The 17,356-nt window shown below is 47.3% G+C and overlaps 1 protein-coding gene across 2 annotated transcripts; it reads right to left on the bottom strand.

The window, feature by feature from the left end:
- Positions 1-7,655: 7,655 nt before the first annotated feature.
- On the bottom strand, positions 7,656-16,735 carry CREG1 (cellular repressor of E1A stimulated genes 1). Of its 2 annotated transcripts, XM_035010913.1 has the most exons (4): positions 16,350-16,731; positions 12,689-12,808; positions 11,285-11,469; positions 7,656-8,646 (listed from the first exon to the last, which is right to left on the bottom strand). In XM_035010913.1, the coding sequence occupies exons 1-4, from the start codon at positions 16,701-16,703 to the stop codon at positions 8,643-8,645; spliced, it is 663 nt and encodes a 220-aa protein (XP_034866804.1). In that variant the 5' UTR covers positions 16,704-16,731; the 3' UTR covers positions 7,656-8,642. The 2 variants fall into 2 exon arrangements, with proteins under 2 accessions (XP_034866804.1, XP_034866805.1); XM_035010914.1 differs by lacking the exon at positions 7,656-8,646 and having other exon boundaries at positions 11,281-11,469; positions 16,350-16,735.
- Between the last annotated feature and the right edge of the window lie 621 nt (positions 16,736-17,356).

Genomic DNA, 17,356 nt, shown 5'->3' with positions numbered 1-17,356 from the left:
TACAGGCAAGGTATCCCCAGTGGTCATGGTGGGCTTCTTGATGGAGTCCACAATGCAGTTTGCAGGATCCACTTCCCTTTAATGCCTTCCAAGTGTTCTATCTGCCACTCTCCCAGTCTCTTCCTGCCCCGCCCCCAGTCGTGTATCTCATGATTCAGTGCTCTGGATGGAAGGAGAGAGAAGTGGGCCTCTGTAGCAGCATCCCACACAGCTGGGGAAGCTGAGTGCTTACTCACGTGCCCTCACTTTCCCCCACAGGAGAAATCACAGTGGCCAAGAGATCTGGGCCCTAAGCTGTGCCACCTTAGGGGAGGGATGATTGCTCCATAACAGATTGTCACAACTTGGTGACTGAACACAGCACAAATTTATTATCTCACAGTAAAGTCAGTCAGAAATCCAGGCACAGCATGACTAGATTCTCTGCTCCGGTCCCTAGGAGGCTGAAATCAAGATAGGTTAGCTGGGGTGGCAGTTCTCATCTGAGGCTCAGGAACCTGTTCTAAGGTCAGTGGTTGTTGGAAAAATTTATTCCCTTACAAATATAGAACTGAGGTCCTAATTTTCTTGCTAACTATTGGCCAAGACTGCTTTCAGATCCTAGAGAACACCTGTAGTTACTTGAATGTGGCCCCATAGACAGTTCACAACATGGATGTTTGCCTTCTCCCAGGCCAACCAGAGCAGATCTCTGACTTCTGCAACCAGCTGGAGAAAATTCTGCTTTTAAAGGGTTTATCTGATTAGGTCAGTCCCACCCACGATAACATAACATAATCGGAGTGATATTTCATCATATTTACAGGTCCTTCCCATAATCAAGGAGATTCTATAGGGCATGTACATGAAAGTGTGGAAATTCTGGGGGCCATCTCATGATGCTGTCTCCCAAAGAAGAACTATTAGAGAAGATGCTCCTTCCTTCTCCTCTGTGAGGATTAGGTACGCCTGGTATCTTTCTTATCAGATGGAGGAAGCTTGCCTGGGAATGAAGCCAACCCAGAGGAGAGCAAAACAAGAGATGTGTAAAAACAGAACACTTACTGCATTCATTGATAACCTGGATCATGCCATACCTAAAGGCCTGCCCACAGGCTTTTCCATTTCATAAGCCAGTAACTTTTTCTTGAGCTATAGGACTTTGATTCTGTACCTTGCAACAGAAATGGCCTTGACTATCACAGATGCTGAAAATTCATGGCCACTGAAGACATGCTTGCAAATTTGCAGTTTTGCCCGGGTTTTACCTAATGGGCCCTTTCCCACCCCCCACAATCATTCATCCTGAAGAAAATTAAGTCACAAAATTTAGTTTCTTTAATGAGACATGAGGGAGGAAAACCATGCCTAAAGTCCAAACACACAAGAAAGAAAGAAATGATGAGAAGACCACACGAGGATATAAAAGAACTTCAAAGGTGGCAAGGGATGGCAGAAACAAGCTGGGATACGGGTGAAACTGAAGAGGTGCTATCACGGGGGGAGATGAATTCTAACTGACTGCATATAGCTGTTGACAGTCAAAGAGCTTCCACTGCAAACAGAACTTTTTCTGCTTTCATGGGGATGCCTACATTCATGTGTCACTTTCACATATATGTCATATTTAATCTTCACGATGACTCAGTAAGGTAGTCAATATTGGTATACAGTTTCCATTTTATAGTGAAGGAAACTGAGACTCAGCAAAATGAAGTCATTTGCTCAAGGTCACAAGGCCGGTAAGTGGCCGAATCAAGTCTACAGCTTGGGTTTTCTGGGTGCCAGTCCCCAGAGGTGGAAGAACATGAGCTGTAGAATCACCAGCCCCAGGTTCAAATTCCAGCCCGTCCACTGACTAGCTGGCTGGTCAACAGTAGATGGTTGGAGGAATGAATAAAATGATCTATGTTATGTGCCTGGAAAAGAAGGTGGATAGAAGAATCATTCAGGGGAGGTGACCATCCCCATCGTTGCCTAGGGGTTGTTAAATGTTTGGGGGCAGATGCTGTGTGCAAAGTCCTTCTAGGAATGACAGGAGCCCAGAGGGAGCGAGAAGGAGAGTTGCTGATGGTGGGGTGGTATGGACAAGTCCTCCAGAATGAGGGAGGCCCCCCGCCTTAGAGCAGGGCCCCCTGTGTTTCCTCATTTTGATCTTCGAAGTTCTTGAGCACCAGGTCAGAACTCAATGCATCTGCCTCGTGTGCGTTACACACAGGTGGTTCCTGTTCCCGGGTTGGTGGAGTTGATGAGTTTAGCCACAGAATACCTATCAAGTCCATTCCTGGACATCTGAGCAAACACAAAATCATCATCTGCAATGGGCAAATGATGTGAGACACCAGGGCATCTGAGAGCCCAGTTGATGATTATGTGCTAGCAGTGGATATTCTCAACAAGTTCCTCACCTCTACTGTGGCTTATCCCGTCCTCTGACTCTACCAAATGGTCTTCCCCTCAGTGTGGGGCCACCAAGCACTGTCTCTATGGGAAGGCACAAACCGAGGAGCTGGTCCCAGCTTTGTCCTTAACTTGCTGTTTGGCCTTGACCAAATTACTTTACCTCTCTACGGCTTGGTGTCCTCAGCTGTAAGATGAAGGGGCTGAACTTCGAGGTGGATTTTTGTATGATTTGAGACTGAAAAACATCCTAAGAAATAAACAGCAATATTGTGGATTCCTCCATCAGAAAAGCAGCTCTTGAGGGCTGCCTAGTCTCATGAGACCCAGTACAGTACCTTGTACACACTTGAAGTTCCGTAAATATTTGTTAGATAAGAGGTGATTGTCTTTGTTTGTATTTATAATCGAAGTATTAAAAAAATAAAGCACTTTCTTCTTGTTGTCTTAAAAAAAAAAAAAGGCCCCCACATGCTGTCTTCTAGCTTGAAATTATATTTACGGATAATTGTTCCTACCTCGCCCATGTCCCTCCCCTTTTAGCCCCGCCTGCTGTGATCTACCCCCTGCACCATTTTGACTTTAGGAGCAGCCCGTGACTGCCTTGTGTCCAGGCTTCCATATGAGGGTGTTAAAAGAAACCACAGGCCCAAAATGGAGTCACTTGTGCTAAACCCACATCACCAGACCAAGGCTTAATATCTAACCTAATTACAGTTTCAACCTTCTCCAGGAACGTAGTCTCAACTGGTCAGTCTGGAATTTTCTGGTCAGCACCAGTGAGGTAATCTGCCACATAGTCCCTTTTCTCCCCCCAGAGAAAGATGATGTAATCCACTCTTTCCTTGTCTCTTGTCTCTGCCCCCTTCGGCCTGTACAAGCTTCCCATTTTGTAAAGGTCCTGGGAGCTCCCCCCTTCTTGCTGGATGAGATGCTGCCTGATTCATGAATCATTCAACAAAGCCAATGAGATCTTCACGATTTACCATCGGTTTGCAGGGCTCTACCCCATCTCATAGCACTGGAGTGGCTCTGACTTCATGCAGACTGCATTTTGATCATTTGCAAAGGGGAAGGACCAACTGAGCTTGCATGGGATGGAGGCTGCTGGTGGCTTGGAAGTCCCCTCTCAGCCCCTCCTGGCCCTGGCCGGACTTCCCACCCCCACCCCAATCCAAGCCCGTGTCCCCCTCTGAAGGGAGCCCACTTCTGGGGACTGCCAGGCGGGGACAGGTGGGTCCCTACACTAGACCTTCACGTTCTGTAAGACAGTCACCAGCTTAGGAGAAAGGTGGAGTAGTTAAAATAGACAAACAGGGGCCCGGAACTCCAGCAGGGCAGTGGGTCTGGCGCTGGCATGGGAGGACTGAACAGGATTTTCCTGCTCTGGGCGACCTTCCCTGGGCAGTTCAAGGCAGCTCCACAGGGACCTCTAACCACTGTCGTGTCAAACTGCGGTCGCGGGGTCTTCTGGCTCCAAGCCTGCTGGGCCTGACCTCTCACCAGGTTTCACCACAGGACCCCAGAGCTTCCCACCCCCCCTACGTTTGGACATGGCACACACCCAGCAAGGGGGAGGGAGGATCTCCCCCAATGCCCAGTGGAGACCAGTGACTGACGCATGACAGGTGTGACCTTCTTGCAGGGTTATTACCAAGAAAATGGCTAGTTCTCTGCTCCTCCACAGCGTGACCAGCTCATCCATGTAATGCGTGGCCTCAGGCTCTCCCACACCGTGACGGAGATTGACTAATGCCAGTGGTCCCCACCCAGCCTACCATCACCAGACTTACAGAGGGGACCTCTAGCAGAGCACTTGCCTAAGGCCACTGGGCTAAGTGCTTGAGCTGGGATCCGAGCTTACATAGCCCTTTGGCTTCAGAGCTTATACCCTACCCTGTGCTTGACGTTGCCTACCCCAAGAGATCTGGACTTTTCTTACATGTGACCTTTGCCATTTCTTCTTTCTTTTCTTTTTTTTTTTTAAGATATATTTATTTGAGAGAGAGAGCATGTGGGGTGAGGGGAAGGGTAAAGGGAGAGGTAAAGAGAGTCTCAAGCAGATTCTGTGCTGAACACAGAATCCAACACAGGTCGATGTCACAACTCTGAGATCACAACCTGAGCTGAAACCAAGAGTCCAACGCTTAACCGACTGTGCCATTTCTCTACCACACACCTTTAATACAAGTGGCAAAGCAATTCTTCAAAGGACCCCTATGTCCCAGCGGCTGAGGGGTCACTGGATTCTTTTTTTTTTTTTTTTTTTTGAGAGAGAGAGAGCACATGAGAGGGGGGAGGGTCAGAGGGAGAAGCAGACTCCCTGCTGAGCAGGGAGCCGGATGTGGGACTCGATCCCGGGACTCCAGGATCATGACCTGAGCTGAAGGCAGTTGCTTAACCGACTGAGCCACCCAGGCGCCCGGGGTCACTGGATTCTTAGAGCTAGATCAAAGGACCCAGTCTGACATGTGACAGTATGAACGCCCCCACACTAACCATCTGGGGACTCCCAATTCCCTCCCTGAAGGAAGGAAAATAATGTGTGTCCCATCTACCTCTTGGGCTTGTTGCGAGGATGAGATAAATCACGGTGTATGAACTTACTTTGTAAAATTAAGTCCTATGACAATCATAACTTTTATTTTTGAGAAAACTCAACCTATGGGTAGCCAATTGATATTTGAAGCAAAGGAAAGAAAAGCAGCTAGTATTTGAGTTTTTTAAATGTCCAATGTTACCAGTGACCTAAGAGTTGTCAGTTAAAATAAAACAATTCTATTTTTACCTGTTAAATTCAGCACCCTGGGCGTGAACTATCCTATGCTATTTGCAGGACTAATTGACATAAACTCTCAGGAGCCATTCGGAACAAGTACTGACAGCTTTTGGCTCGCTAACTCCACTGCTGGGAATTGAAGGAAATAACCAGAGATATGGAATATGCTCTATGCATAGAGAGCTTTCTCTTAGAGCAAGGAGGAACTGGAAGTCACTTAAATGTACAAAACCTGGAGAGAGTGAAAACAGCACTTAGCTTTTGTCTGTCCCGTGTTCCTTTAGTTAGCCTAACTTTTCCTTTTCTTTCAGAAGCCCTGCTTCAGAGTTCTCCCAGCTCCCGTGCTTCTGAGGGGCGCGGAGCTGAACCCCCAGCCGCAGGGAAGGATACATGACCCAGCTCAGCCAATGAGGGCGGCCCATTCCCGGACACAGTGATTATTCCGGAATGGCCCTCTCGCCGGAAAGATGGGCCCGCTTTGCTGTAAAGATTAAATTGGCTGCAATTAAAACCAACACGGTGGAAAAAGGAGCCAGGAGATGAAGACAGCGCTAAAGGAATATTCTAAGATCAATGAACTCCTCTTTTTGCTTAAACTACTTTGACGGGGCTTCCTGTCACTAACAACTGAGCACTAATACAGACCATTATTGCGGAGCCGGAGGAGACGGATCTGATGAAATATTCTGCAGCCAGTCTAAGTCATCCTCAAGAGTGGTTTCTGGGAACATAACAAGCCTACGATTAAGTGAAAGAAGTGTGATACACGATCCATATACAGCCTGATCTTGATTCGACTGAAAAATTTCATGGACGCAAAAATTGGAAGCCAACACATCAAAATATTAGCAGCCATGCTGACTGGTGAGATTATGGATTGTTAAACTTTAAAAAATTGTCCATACAGATACATATCTTACAATAAATACTAAGGAAAAAACTAAGAAAAAGATAAAAGTTTTGTTGGTTGACTTATACCTCCTTTGATTCCAAAAGGACTTAAGCTATAATGGTCTTCTCAGATGAATATTTTAGAGCTTTTGGCTCTGACGTGACAGTTTGGAATTCCTCTAAAAAATACGGACCTACCAGCTTTGCACAACAGTAGAATGCTAATTTTTTTCATTACTAAAACTGAAGACATGCCCCATGATAGGAAAGCAGGCTCGGCTCTTCCATTACTTTGTGACCTTCAGTCTGAATATCACTAAGAAGGGAAATGTGACATTAACAACCTCAGGTCCGGTTATTTATGCATTGATTTCATTGAACCCTGCCTCATTTCACAAAGGATTTTTCTCCACCCACTCCATGCCTCCAAGGAATCTGAACTTGAACTAGAAGACAGAATAAAAACGCTAATTATTGGCAATGGCCTGGTAAAGACAAACAGCCTTGACCTGCTAAGCACAGACCCAAAGCCAATAAAATATCCGCCAACACAGTCATCTGGGCTCAGTAGTTTCAGGCTCTCCCTTTCTATTTTTCATTCTCTTTTCTTGATCAGGGCCTGCCTTGTTCTCTGCGCCAAAGCCAGACACTCATCCCCCATCTGGGAAAGGCTAGGGCTCTGTCGGTCTTTTGGCACAGGTGGGGTAAAAGTGGCCCTGAAGGAAATGACATGGAGGAAGCGGTAAATCCGGGGAAGACTAGCAGCAGCCCCATGAGACCGGGCCTCTGGATTTCCTCTTGCCCCTCCTGGGCTGCCTTTACCCAGTGTCATCTCATCAAGGCCATCCACCGCTAACCTGGCCCACCGTGTCATTCTTAGGGACTTGAGCAGCCCCGAGGACGAGACACCAGCATCTCCATAAAAAGTGGTCTACGGCGCTCTCTGGTGGCCAGTCAGAACATAACAGAGGCATAATCTCATTCAACTGCGAACACATCCCCAGCACCTGCTATGAAAAAGTAGCTGACTTTCCAAATGATAACTGGATCCTACCTGAATATAGATATGTTTTGATATGGTATCAAATGATGAAGATAAAACTCACAATCAGTGAGTAAAGGGAGAAAAACAGATACACACCCTCAATCTCATTTTTTCACAAGGTACCTCGGCACCCGGGGCCCTAAAGGAAGCCAGCCAGTGGTTGATTGAACAGCATGCTAAAATAAAAATGCAAAAGGGTTTTGACAGCGGGCAATGAAAGTGTAATAAATATTAACATCTATGTTTAAGAAAATAAATCCAACACATTTCATGAAAATAATGCTTTTAATTATTTTGAGTGAAAAACCTATTTTACCAAATTCAATATAAATCGTGTTTCTTAGACAGCAGCTGTTTGCTGGATTTTAGGTAAGTTAATTTTGTAATTTTAAAACATAACAACTCGTATTCATCTTCCTTTCTTAGCCATTTAAGGATTCGGCAGCTTGGTGCCTGACACCCCTCTTCACGAGGGATCTTCCACCATCTTCTGAAATCATGTATATAGATAATAAAACCAAACTTTTCTTCTTTTCCGAAGAAATGTGATTTTTTTTTAAATGTTACCTTCTCCCTCATGACCCGAATCAGGTAGTAACAGCACGGGAGCCATTTAAAGACTTAGAGTAGCTGAGGCCACTGCTGAGAGCAGCATTATTTAGAAAGCTACAGAGAGCGGCTGGGGGCAGCGGGTTTGGGGCCGGGCTTACGCTGGTCTATGTCCGGTAAACTTTACTTACGGAAGAACACCAGAAACGACCTACACAAAATTCCCTGCATCCTTTTTTGTTTCGCAAGCCCATTTGGGGGCAAAACATAAAATAAAATAATGTGTACATGTATGTCGGTGTGTGTTTTGAGTGCAGGACACAGATTATACAGCGTTCTGTCCACTTTGACGGGGAAATCAAACTCAGGAAAGGTTTGTGAACTTCTTCTGTTCCAGGTAATCATCACTTTAGATTTGAAAAGTGAAAAAAAAAAGTTCTTTATAAGAAATAGTTTTGCCCTACGTTGGATCGACAACTCCCTGGGACCGTCAGGCAGGAACGGACCACGAGCAGGACGTGCCGTGAGCATCTCACCACGGCCTGGCACAACCACGCATGTGCGGGTGCGCGCGCACATGGGCCAGCCCCGCCGCCGGGCTCGGGCAGCTTGGGCGCAGGCGCGGGGGGGACCGAGGCCCTCCCCCAGCATGGTGGCTTCCAGGAGGTAAGGACCCATGTTCTTACATCTAAATCTGGCTCCTCGTCAAGGAGCACCATTGGAAAACTATTTGGAACGGATGGAGCAAAACTTCCTTGATCATAATGAAAGATATGCCTCTATGAAAATGGCTTCAAATTTGGAGGAAAAAAAAAATTCTCGCAACCAAATCTTCCAAGAAATCCAGGAATAGTGCGACACTATTTTGTAAACAAGCAAGCAAGCAAAGCCAACAAGCCGATCTGGGAAATATTCTACAGAGAGATACTAAGCCCTTCGGGTCTGCATGAGCCATCCTAAGCAGCCTCCAGGGTGGTGTTAAAGATGCCATATTCTGCTTCACCTAGAGAGGGGAAGAGAGAGGAAGAAGAATTATTTCATTAAACAGAGTTGACAAATCTTACAAGGTCATCACTCTAGGGAATGATTCAAGCAGCTCCTGATCCAGAAGTTTAGGATTCTGAGTGAATTTCAGCCACTTCAGAGTACTGAAGAATTGCCTGAGTTTGTGCACATTCCTGAATTCTGGTAGCAACAGGTTTAGGGTCTGGCCTTGGAGACTTCATTTTAGCCAGCACCCCTCCCCTGTGAGTATGATGCCCACACGCTCTGGTAGAGGCCTCTGGGACGCAGAGCTGATGACCAGTGCAACTTGTCTGAAACGGACAATAGTCAGATGAGTCCTGAAAGGTCAGCTTTAACATTGCCCCTCCGGGGCGCCTGGGTGACTCAGTCGTCAAGCATCTGCCTTCGGCTCAGGTCATAATCCCAGGGTCCTGGGATCGAGCCCCGCATCGGGCTCCCTGCTTCTCCCTCTCCCACTCCCCCTGCTTGTGTTCCTGCTCTCTCTGTGTCTCTCTCTGTCAAATAAATAAATAAAATCTTTAAAAAAAAAAAGATTGCCTCTCCCTAGGATTCTGGTGTCCTGCCTCAGAAGGGGTCACACCCTGGTCTAGACTTTTGTCCTCCTCTCAAAAGGACAGGGAAATGCTCCCTCTTATCTCTGAGCTGCAGAAAAAGGCTCACAAGTCTGCATAATAAAATGGGAACCTCAAATTTATCTATTTTACTCACTTATTCAACATGGAGACTTATAGGCAAGCACATTTTTGTTATTAAAGCAAGCATTGCCCTTGGGCATGTTATTTATACAAAAATAACTGTATTTCAGAGATTGTCACATCCTGTAAAAGTGAACTTTAACCTTGCATCGTGGGCCATCCTCCTGGATAATTCATTGCCAGGTCATAATGTTGTAACTGTTGGCTCCATATTCCTATAAAGGAAGGTGGCTTTGTCAGTCCAGGAGAGAATCACTGGCCTGAGCCTCTTCTGCTGTGTGCTCAGAAGCAAAAGAAACGCCACGACTGCTGGGTCCCTCGTTCAAACAAAGAAGGTGAGAACCTTTGTCTCAAGTTATCAGCCCTGACAAGTAGCCAGTATTTACTAAGCACCTGCTCTGAGCCATGCACTGTCCTAGGCCCTGTTTGGGATTAAACAGATAAATAAATAAATAAGACCTGAGCTTTGCTGTGAAGAACTTGACAACGGTGATGGGACGTCAAGAGTTCAGTGTGGAACTATGTGGAATGAAGAAAGGCTGAGAATATAAGCCCCCAAGTGAGCTACAGTCTACAGGCCTAACTTAGTCTCACCACCCAGATCTCTGCAAAGCGCCATCAGTCGTCACAAGTACAAGTGCCTCACGTGACTGACCCAGGGTTAGGAGCCCGGCCAGCTAGCGGACAGGTCACCCGAGAAACAGGCTATCGTCATGGTTAGAAGCAAGGTCCCCACCTTGCTAGAGGGGGGAGACTCTAGACCGACCCAGAGCTGGAATGCCAACGTCTCGATCCCAGCACCAACACGTACTGGCTTCAGACTTCAGCCAAGTTTCTTCCTTTTCTGTGCGTCGGCGGCGGCTCTCCATCTTACAGCCGAAGAGAAACATGCCCTAGCGTCTTGCAGGGAGAATTCAGTGTGTAAGGCAGTCAGCACGGCGCCGAGCCAGCAGCAAACGCTCACCTCCCACTGGAGGTGGCCTGGAGGACGGCAGCTAGGCCACCGACCTTGTCCCCAGGGAAAAGCCCAGACTTCTGTGTTCCTTCATTGGAACCCTGACCTAATTTCAAAGGATCTGATCACACCCTTCTTTCCTGTCCTTTTCCCATCTTCAGGCTATTTTCTTCTTCGTTCTCTCCTGGGTGCCCTCGGGTGTCAACCTCCCCCCACCCCAAGTGTCCACTTGCTGGTGGGTGCCCCACACGGCCCCCCAGCACTCACAGCACTGGGGCTGATGGGCACGGGGCCGCGCACGCAGACTCAGATGTGGACCATTCACAGTCCAGAAGTACCCAAGTCTCATTCTCATGGGAAAAGGCCATCACAGGTCAGCCAGGGCCCCAGAGCATCGCCTTAGTTCAAGCCTGTAGACAGAGCTTGGGGGCTTGTGAACTTGGATGGAAAATAGACGTTTTCATTTTCATTTCATTTCATTTTCATCTAACTAAAATTTATCATTTCCTTCAATGATGAATGTAGGCAACAAACCCGGGTGGTGATAGCATATCTGTGACTGTCACCAACAGAAATAAAGAAATCACAGATACTCACATCACGTTAGAGTTGTCACAAATGCCACAAAATGTTCAGTGCTCACTACTCAGAAAGTACAGTAATGTTACAGACTCACTATTAAATCTTATTTAATGTGTTCATTAAAAAGTCAACATATTATTACACCACACATTTAAAAAATATTTTTTATAAATGTATTTCAATAGAGTTGTTTCTGTTGTATTTCGTATGTATTTTATACACCTAAAATATTATTCTGAGGGGAAGTCATAGGCTTTACCATCTTGCTAAAAGGGTCGGTTCACAGTACATGAAATGGTTAAGACCCTCCCTTGCTTTAAAAGATCGAGGACTGTTAATCAAAGTTGCAGTATTAGAAAGAAGAAAGATGTGTAAATACTTACTGAAATGTGACATTATAATATTCTTCAGGTGTCACTATTTTTGGTCCACCAAAGTAGTCCAGGACCCAGATGTTGGTTATGTTCAACTTGGCAAAGAACCAATTATGGCTGGACGGCCAGGTTTTCATCTCAGGATGCCGGACAAACAGGGAATGCTTGGCAAAACCCATTTCCGTTTGGTTCACCTGAAGGGCATATGTGACGTAAACGACTCCTAGCAACCACACCCTGTGTTCTCACCTGCTAAGGACGTGGGGTTCTAGCATTCTACAAATCCTGAAGGGTCTATTTAGTTGCTGATCTTAAACTTAAGGAATCAAGAGGCAACGACGGAAGCATGCAGAAAAGCGGAAAACACCCGAGAATTCAGATGCTGGTGGTCCACATATACTGATGTGGGAAACCACCCCGAGTACCGACAGTCATTCCGAGCTATCAGAGTAGCCGGCACAGGGCGCATGATAACATGCTAGGATGCTCATGCCGTGTCACATCGGCACACGTATCCCGTAACAAGCATGTGTTCAACATGGAGATGCAAATCCCCAGAGGATAAAGGTCTCGGGAAAAAGCACAGTGGAACTCAAGAGCATTTGCTGCCCCTCCCCCCTTCTCCTGCTCGTGAAATGCAGCCACAGAGATGCGTCCACACAGAACTTCCAGACCATTAATCAAACTTGTCTGAGGTAATCATGATCGACAAGGTCAAGAAGCACATCTGCTGGCAAGGCCATCAGATCAGTGCTCGGACACCTTGCCCTCTGCCTTGCAGCGTTCACCCCACTGTCTAAATTCACATCTGGCACCCCTCTTTCAGCTTCCGTGGTCTGCTCTCGGCCCTAAGCCACTGTTAAAATATGGAGACAAGGAGCCCACACAGGGGAAACACTGTGCAGTGCACAACACGGCCAACGGCAGAGGGCTTTGGTTGAACAGATGTTCCTTACAGAGGAGCTGAGCAGCTGTTACATCTGTTCAGCTTCAAAAACTCATTCATTTTCGGCATAAATATCAAACACCTATACGAAGTCAACCGATTTAAGCCTCTAGTTTTCATGAAAGTACAGATTAGAATATATTCTCACTCTGTATCTCAATCATAAATCATTTTCATTTTATTCTTAAGGTATCTCTTCTTGGGGCGCCTGGGTGGCTCAGTCAGTTAAGCGTCTGCCTTCGGCTCAGGCCATAATCTCAGGGTCCTGGGATCGAGTCCCGCAGCAGGCTCTCTGCTCAGAGGGGAGCCTGCTTCTCCCTCTCCCTCTGCCTGCCGCTCCCCCTGCTTGTGCTCTCTCTCTCCCAAATAAATAAATGAAATCTTAAAAAAAAAAAAGTTGTCTTTTCTTTCATTGTTAATAGATGATGCTCTTCTAAAGCCCGTCTCTGTTCTTGTTAACTACTCACCTTGGTAACAGTTCCCGACAGTATTATGTGAGCACAGAGGGGACTTTGGGGATCAAATCCCTGCTTCCTGCAGAAGTTAGTCTGTGCCAAAGACATGGTCAGCGTAGCATGTGGATTCTCCTGTACAGAGAAAATAAAGATCCCCACATGTGAGATACTGTCTCTGGAGAGGTAATAAACCTCATAAATCACATACACACTGTCCCTAGAGCTGAGCGTTCTTCCAGGAAACAATGAATTGTAAAATACCACCTACCACTTGAAAAAATTACTAGTTGGGTAGAGTTTGATCTTGACCTTTCCTCCGAAAAAGCAGGGGCTAAGGTTCCATAGTTAAGATTAACTGATTCACTCTTTTTTCTTAAACTCTTAATCTGTTTCATATTCACCAGAAAAATGACTATTACAGTATTGCCCAAATACCAGGCTGGTCTAGAGCCTTCACTGAAAGATCTAAGGGCTTAGACTCTAATATGAAACTAGTGCGTAAAAATACACAGTTGTTCACCTAGCTAATCGTACAATTTAAGCAAGAAAGTTGCTGAATCATGTTTTTTGGTTATCTTATGCTAGCAGAAATTGTCTTGTGATTTCAAAATTGGAGAAGTTGTTCATTCCTGTTTTAGCAATAAGAGAAGTGTCAGCATGTAAAGTAAAGTAAGCAAAATTCTTCCTTCTTATTCAGAAATCAGCTTCATGAAAGGCACTGTTGAGAGATCACAGCAAAATTCACACATTGCATTTAGTGCTTTAAACTCCAAGTGGCTTGTGTGGGAAATTCTGCCATCTCATGGTGACCTATCAAAACAATGAGTATAAAGAGAGCTCCTTGAAATCATTTAGCCAAACATTCACTGTCTGTACACTCTTAGGCAAGAGGCCAGAGGAGACAAAAAAAGGGGGGGGGGGTCACCTTTCTCTGTGACTTTATAATCTGGTTGAAAAGTCAGACATAAACAAAACTTAAATAAATGCAAGATGACCCAGAAGAGATCAGAAGACAATATATAATTAATTGTCAAGTGGATGGTACAGTGAAGTGTATTTGAAGTTTAGTATACGGAGATGTCAACATAGCCTGGAGTAATATGGACACTATAGAGAGCCTTATAAAATATTCAAAATCAGGACAGAAGTGGGATGATGTACTAAAGGTAACGGGAATTTCAAAAACAGAACTGGGGAGATGTGGCACATGATTATGAGTTATGAGAAACCCAATCTGCTTGAAAGAGAGGTTTTGGGGTGTGGGGGGGATGTGGGAGAGGTGGTAGGGTTGGGGGAGTGAGGGTGGCTCAACTCCAAGCTAAGGAGTCAAGATTGTGCTCTGCAGGCTAGAATCTGTGCTTTCCAAGAACCACCTGCATGGAGAACTTGTTAAAATGCTGGTTTCTGGGCTCCGTTCCCAGCCCTGGTATTTGTACTTTTAACAAACATCCCAAGTGAATCTTACGCAGCTCTAGGCAGCCAGATGCTGTTAAAGGTTTCTGGGCAGAGGGCAATGCTGTGTGGTATTTTGTTCATGTAAATCTGGCGGGTAGGGTGACAGGGGGAAGACAGAGGTCAGAAGGAGGAGGTAGAAACCAACCTGACTGGTTAACTGACGGAATCAGAGTCAGACTAATTCTGACATGGCCACACCTTTTCACTGCCATCACAGAAACCTGAAATCCAGGAGAGGTTCCTTACACCGTCTCTCTAGACAGGTCAAAGACCTGGGCTGGAGTTCTCCCTGGCAGCCTTTAGTGGCTGGGCACAGGGGAGTCCCCTCTGAGTCTTAGTTTTCCTCCTTCCTACAAAGCAGATGACCATATCAGCGAGACTTTAAATATAATTACGGATAGCACTGGTTCTCAATCCCCCTCCCTCTTTAGAAGCATCAGGGAGGGATTGGGGAGTTGTGTGTTTTTGTTTTCTTTTTTTTTAAATAAAATGTGTTTTTAATAAAATACCCAGGTACCGTGTTTTTAATAAAATACCCAGGTACCGTATTTTTAAAAGTCTTCCCAGATGACTGTGTTTGTAGCCAGGGTTGAGCATCGCTGACTGAGTGGAATGAGCTTGCTTTGGGCAAATGCCTGAGAGTGGGGTGGCCTGGGAATAAGGAAGGGGTGAATGGAGGTGTGTGTATCTTAAAAAGAGCAGCGGTTTCTGTTTTTTACTCACAGAATTCAGGTCCCCAGGGGCACAGATCTTCCAAGAAACTAAAAACTTAGATTTGTGGGGCTCCTGGATGGCTCAGTCGTTAAGTGTCTGCCTTCGGCTCAGGTCACGATCCGTGTCCTGGGATCGAGCCCTGCATTGGGCTCCCTGCTCAGTGGGAAGCCTGCTTCTCCCTCTCCCACTCCCCCTGCTTGTGTTCCCTCTCTCACTGTGTCTCTGTCAAATAAATAAATAAAATCTTAAAAAAAAAAACACCTTAGATTTGTAATTGAAATCTCAATTTTTGAATGTTGGTAACTACCCTAGCCCCTCCCTCCCCACTCACAAGGAATATAATCCAAGACCTCTGTGGATGGCTGAAACCTTATATAGACTATGCTTTTCCTATACACACACACACCTGTGATAACGTTTAATTTATAAATCCATCATAGTAAGAGATTGGCAACAATAACTAGTAATAAGATAGGACAATTATAACAATATACTGTAATAAAAGTTAGGCGAATATGCTCACTCTCTCTCAAAATACCTTATTGTCCTGTACTCACTCATCTAATGATAATGCTGAGAGATGATCAAATGCCTAGGGAACAAGGTGAAGGGGGTAGGCTTTGTGACCTGGAGCTAGGCTACAATTATCTGACAATATCTCAGAAGGAGAATCCTGTGCTTCTTAAATACAGTTGACTTCAGGTAGATGAAACCACAAAGTGAAACCACGGATGGACGGGAGGGGGGGGAGGGGGAGGGGGGGCGGCGACTACTGTAATTCAAATTTATTATAAAACCAAACAGAACTCTGTGTGGGCCAAAGAAAACTGGTCTGTGGGACATATTCAGGTCATGTGCCACCATTCTGTGACCTGTATTTTGAGGGCAGCCCTGGCACAGTTGGGCTACTGGCTTTGGGCAAGTCACTCAACCTAAGCTTCAAGTTCTTCATCCGCAGCCCATTCCCGGACTCTGTATGGCTCTAGCTCCCTCACGCTGTAGAGTTGTGACACCACTTGGGACAGCACGGATCCACCAGAGGGTTCTAAGCCTGGCCCCGCCACAAAAGCCGGGCAAAGGGTGACCACATAGACCTCACATCAGTTCTGCTCCGAACCAGGGAAGGTAATGTGCACCGGGGGCCTCAAGGCTGCCTTAAACACTCACGATGTAGTGTATTAGCTTCTTGCTGCTGAAAGGAAAATTCTTAATTCAGAAGGAAGGGTACGCCCTGTAAGACTTTTAATAGCGCCACGGTGCCCCAGGACGACTCAAGGCTGGAAGCCCCTCGGCAGGTGCTGCCAAAGAATTCACCCCAGCGGCGGGCGGGCGGGCAATTCCCGCCTTTAGTTGCCCAACAGTTGGAATGCTGCAAAGCAGGCGCGGGAGGTACGAGGCAGGGCTCAGGGCCGCGCGCAAATTCTTCCCTCGAGCTGCCCCGCCCTCCTTCCCCCGCAGAATTTCGGCGACAGTCGGAAGGCTGGCCCTGCGGCCTCCGGCTCACCTGCAGGTTGCCCACCGACTGCTGCAGCGGGCTCAGGTAGAAGTAGGGCACGCCGCTGCCCGCGCCCGGGGGCCCGTCGCTGAGCGACAGGACGTCGGCGAAGGCCCAGCCGCGCACCGCCGGGTCCGTGGACAGGGTGGCCAGTGCGCCCCAGTCGCAGACGTGCGTCACGAAGCGGGCCACGCGCGCCGCGTCCTCGCGGGGCGGCAGCGGTGGCAGCAGCTCGGCGGCGGCCCAGTCCCCGTGATCCCGGCCGTCCCGGCCCCGCGCCGGCGCCACGAGCAGCGCCACCAGCACGGGCGCCAGCAGGGCGGCGAGCAGCGCGCGCGCGGACCCGCGGGCTCGGCGCGCCATGACCGCGACTCCAGAGAGTCTGAGGCCCCGCGACCGACTGGGTCGAGGGTTAGCCCTGCGCCCCCGGCCCCGCCCACCGCGGCGCAGGCTGGTCACGCCCCCTCCGGGGGGCCAATCGGAGTCCGGGGAGCGGAGGGGGCGGGGCAACTTGCTGGGGGCCGGTTTGTTTATCCACCTCCCTGCCGTCAGCCAGCCGCTTTTTTTTTTTTAATATTTTATTTATTTATTTGAAAGAGAGAGAGCGAGCGTGCATGGGGGAGGAGCATAGGGAGAGGAAGAAGCAGACTCCCCGCTGAGCGGGGATACTGAGGTCGGGTTCGATCCCAGCACCCCAAGATCATGACCTCAGCCGAAATCAGACGCTTACCCGGCTGAGCCCCAGGCGCCCCTCCCCGGTGGGGATCTTTAAGGACCGTGAAATTGTCCTAAATGTGAAGTTTGCTTTGTTTGGCAGATGGGAAAACGGAGGCTCAGAGAAACTAGGAAACTTGCCTACGTCATCCTGTTTGGAGAAGACTGGCGTCTTCACACGCACACCTTTTTAAAATACCTTTGGATACGGATATTTGGCGTGTGAGAAGAAATGCTGCACTTTCTGTATATGCTCCCCTTTTTTGTTTGCTTCACTATCCGCACCGAAGAGCAGCCAGGGT

This window comes from Mirounga leonina, unplaced genomic scaffold (genome assembly GCF_011800145.1).
Source record: "Mirounga leonina isolate KUSES-001 unplaced genomic scaffold, KU_Mleo_1.0 Mir_154, whole genome shotgun sequence".
NCBI classification, from domain to species: domain Eukaryota; kingdom Metazoa; phylum Chordata; class Mammalia; order Carnivora; family Phocidae; genus Mirounga; species Mirounga leonina.
This window is presented reverse-complemented; position numbering and strand designations above follow the sequence as displayed.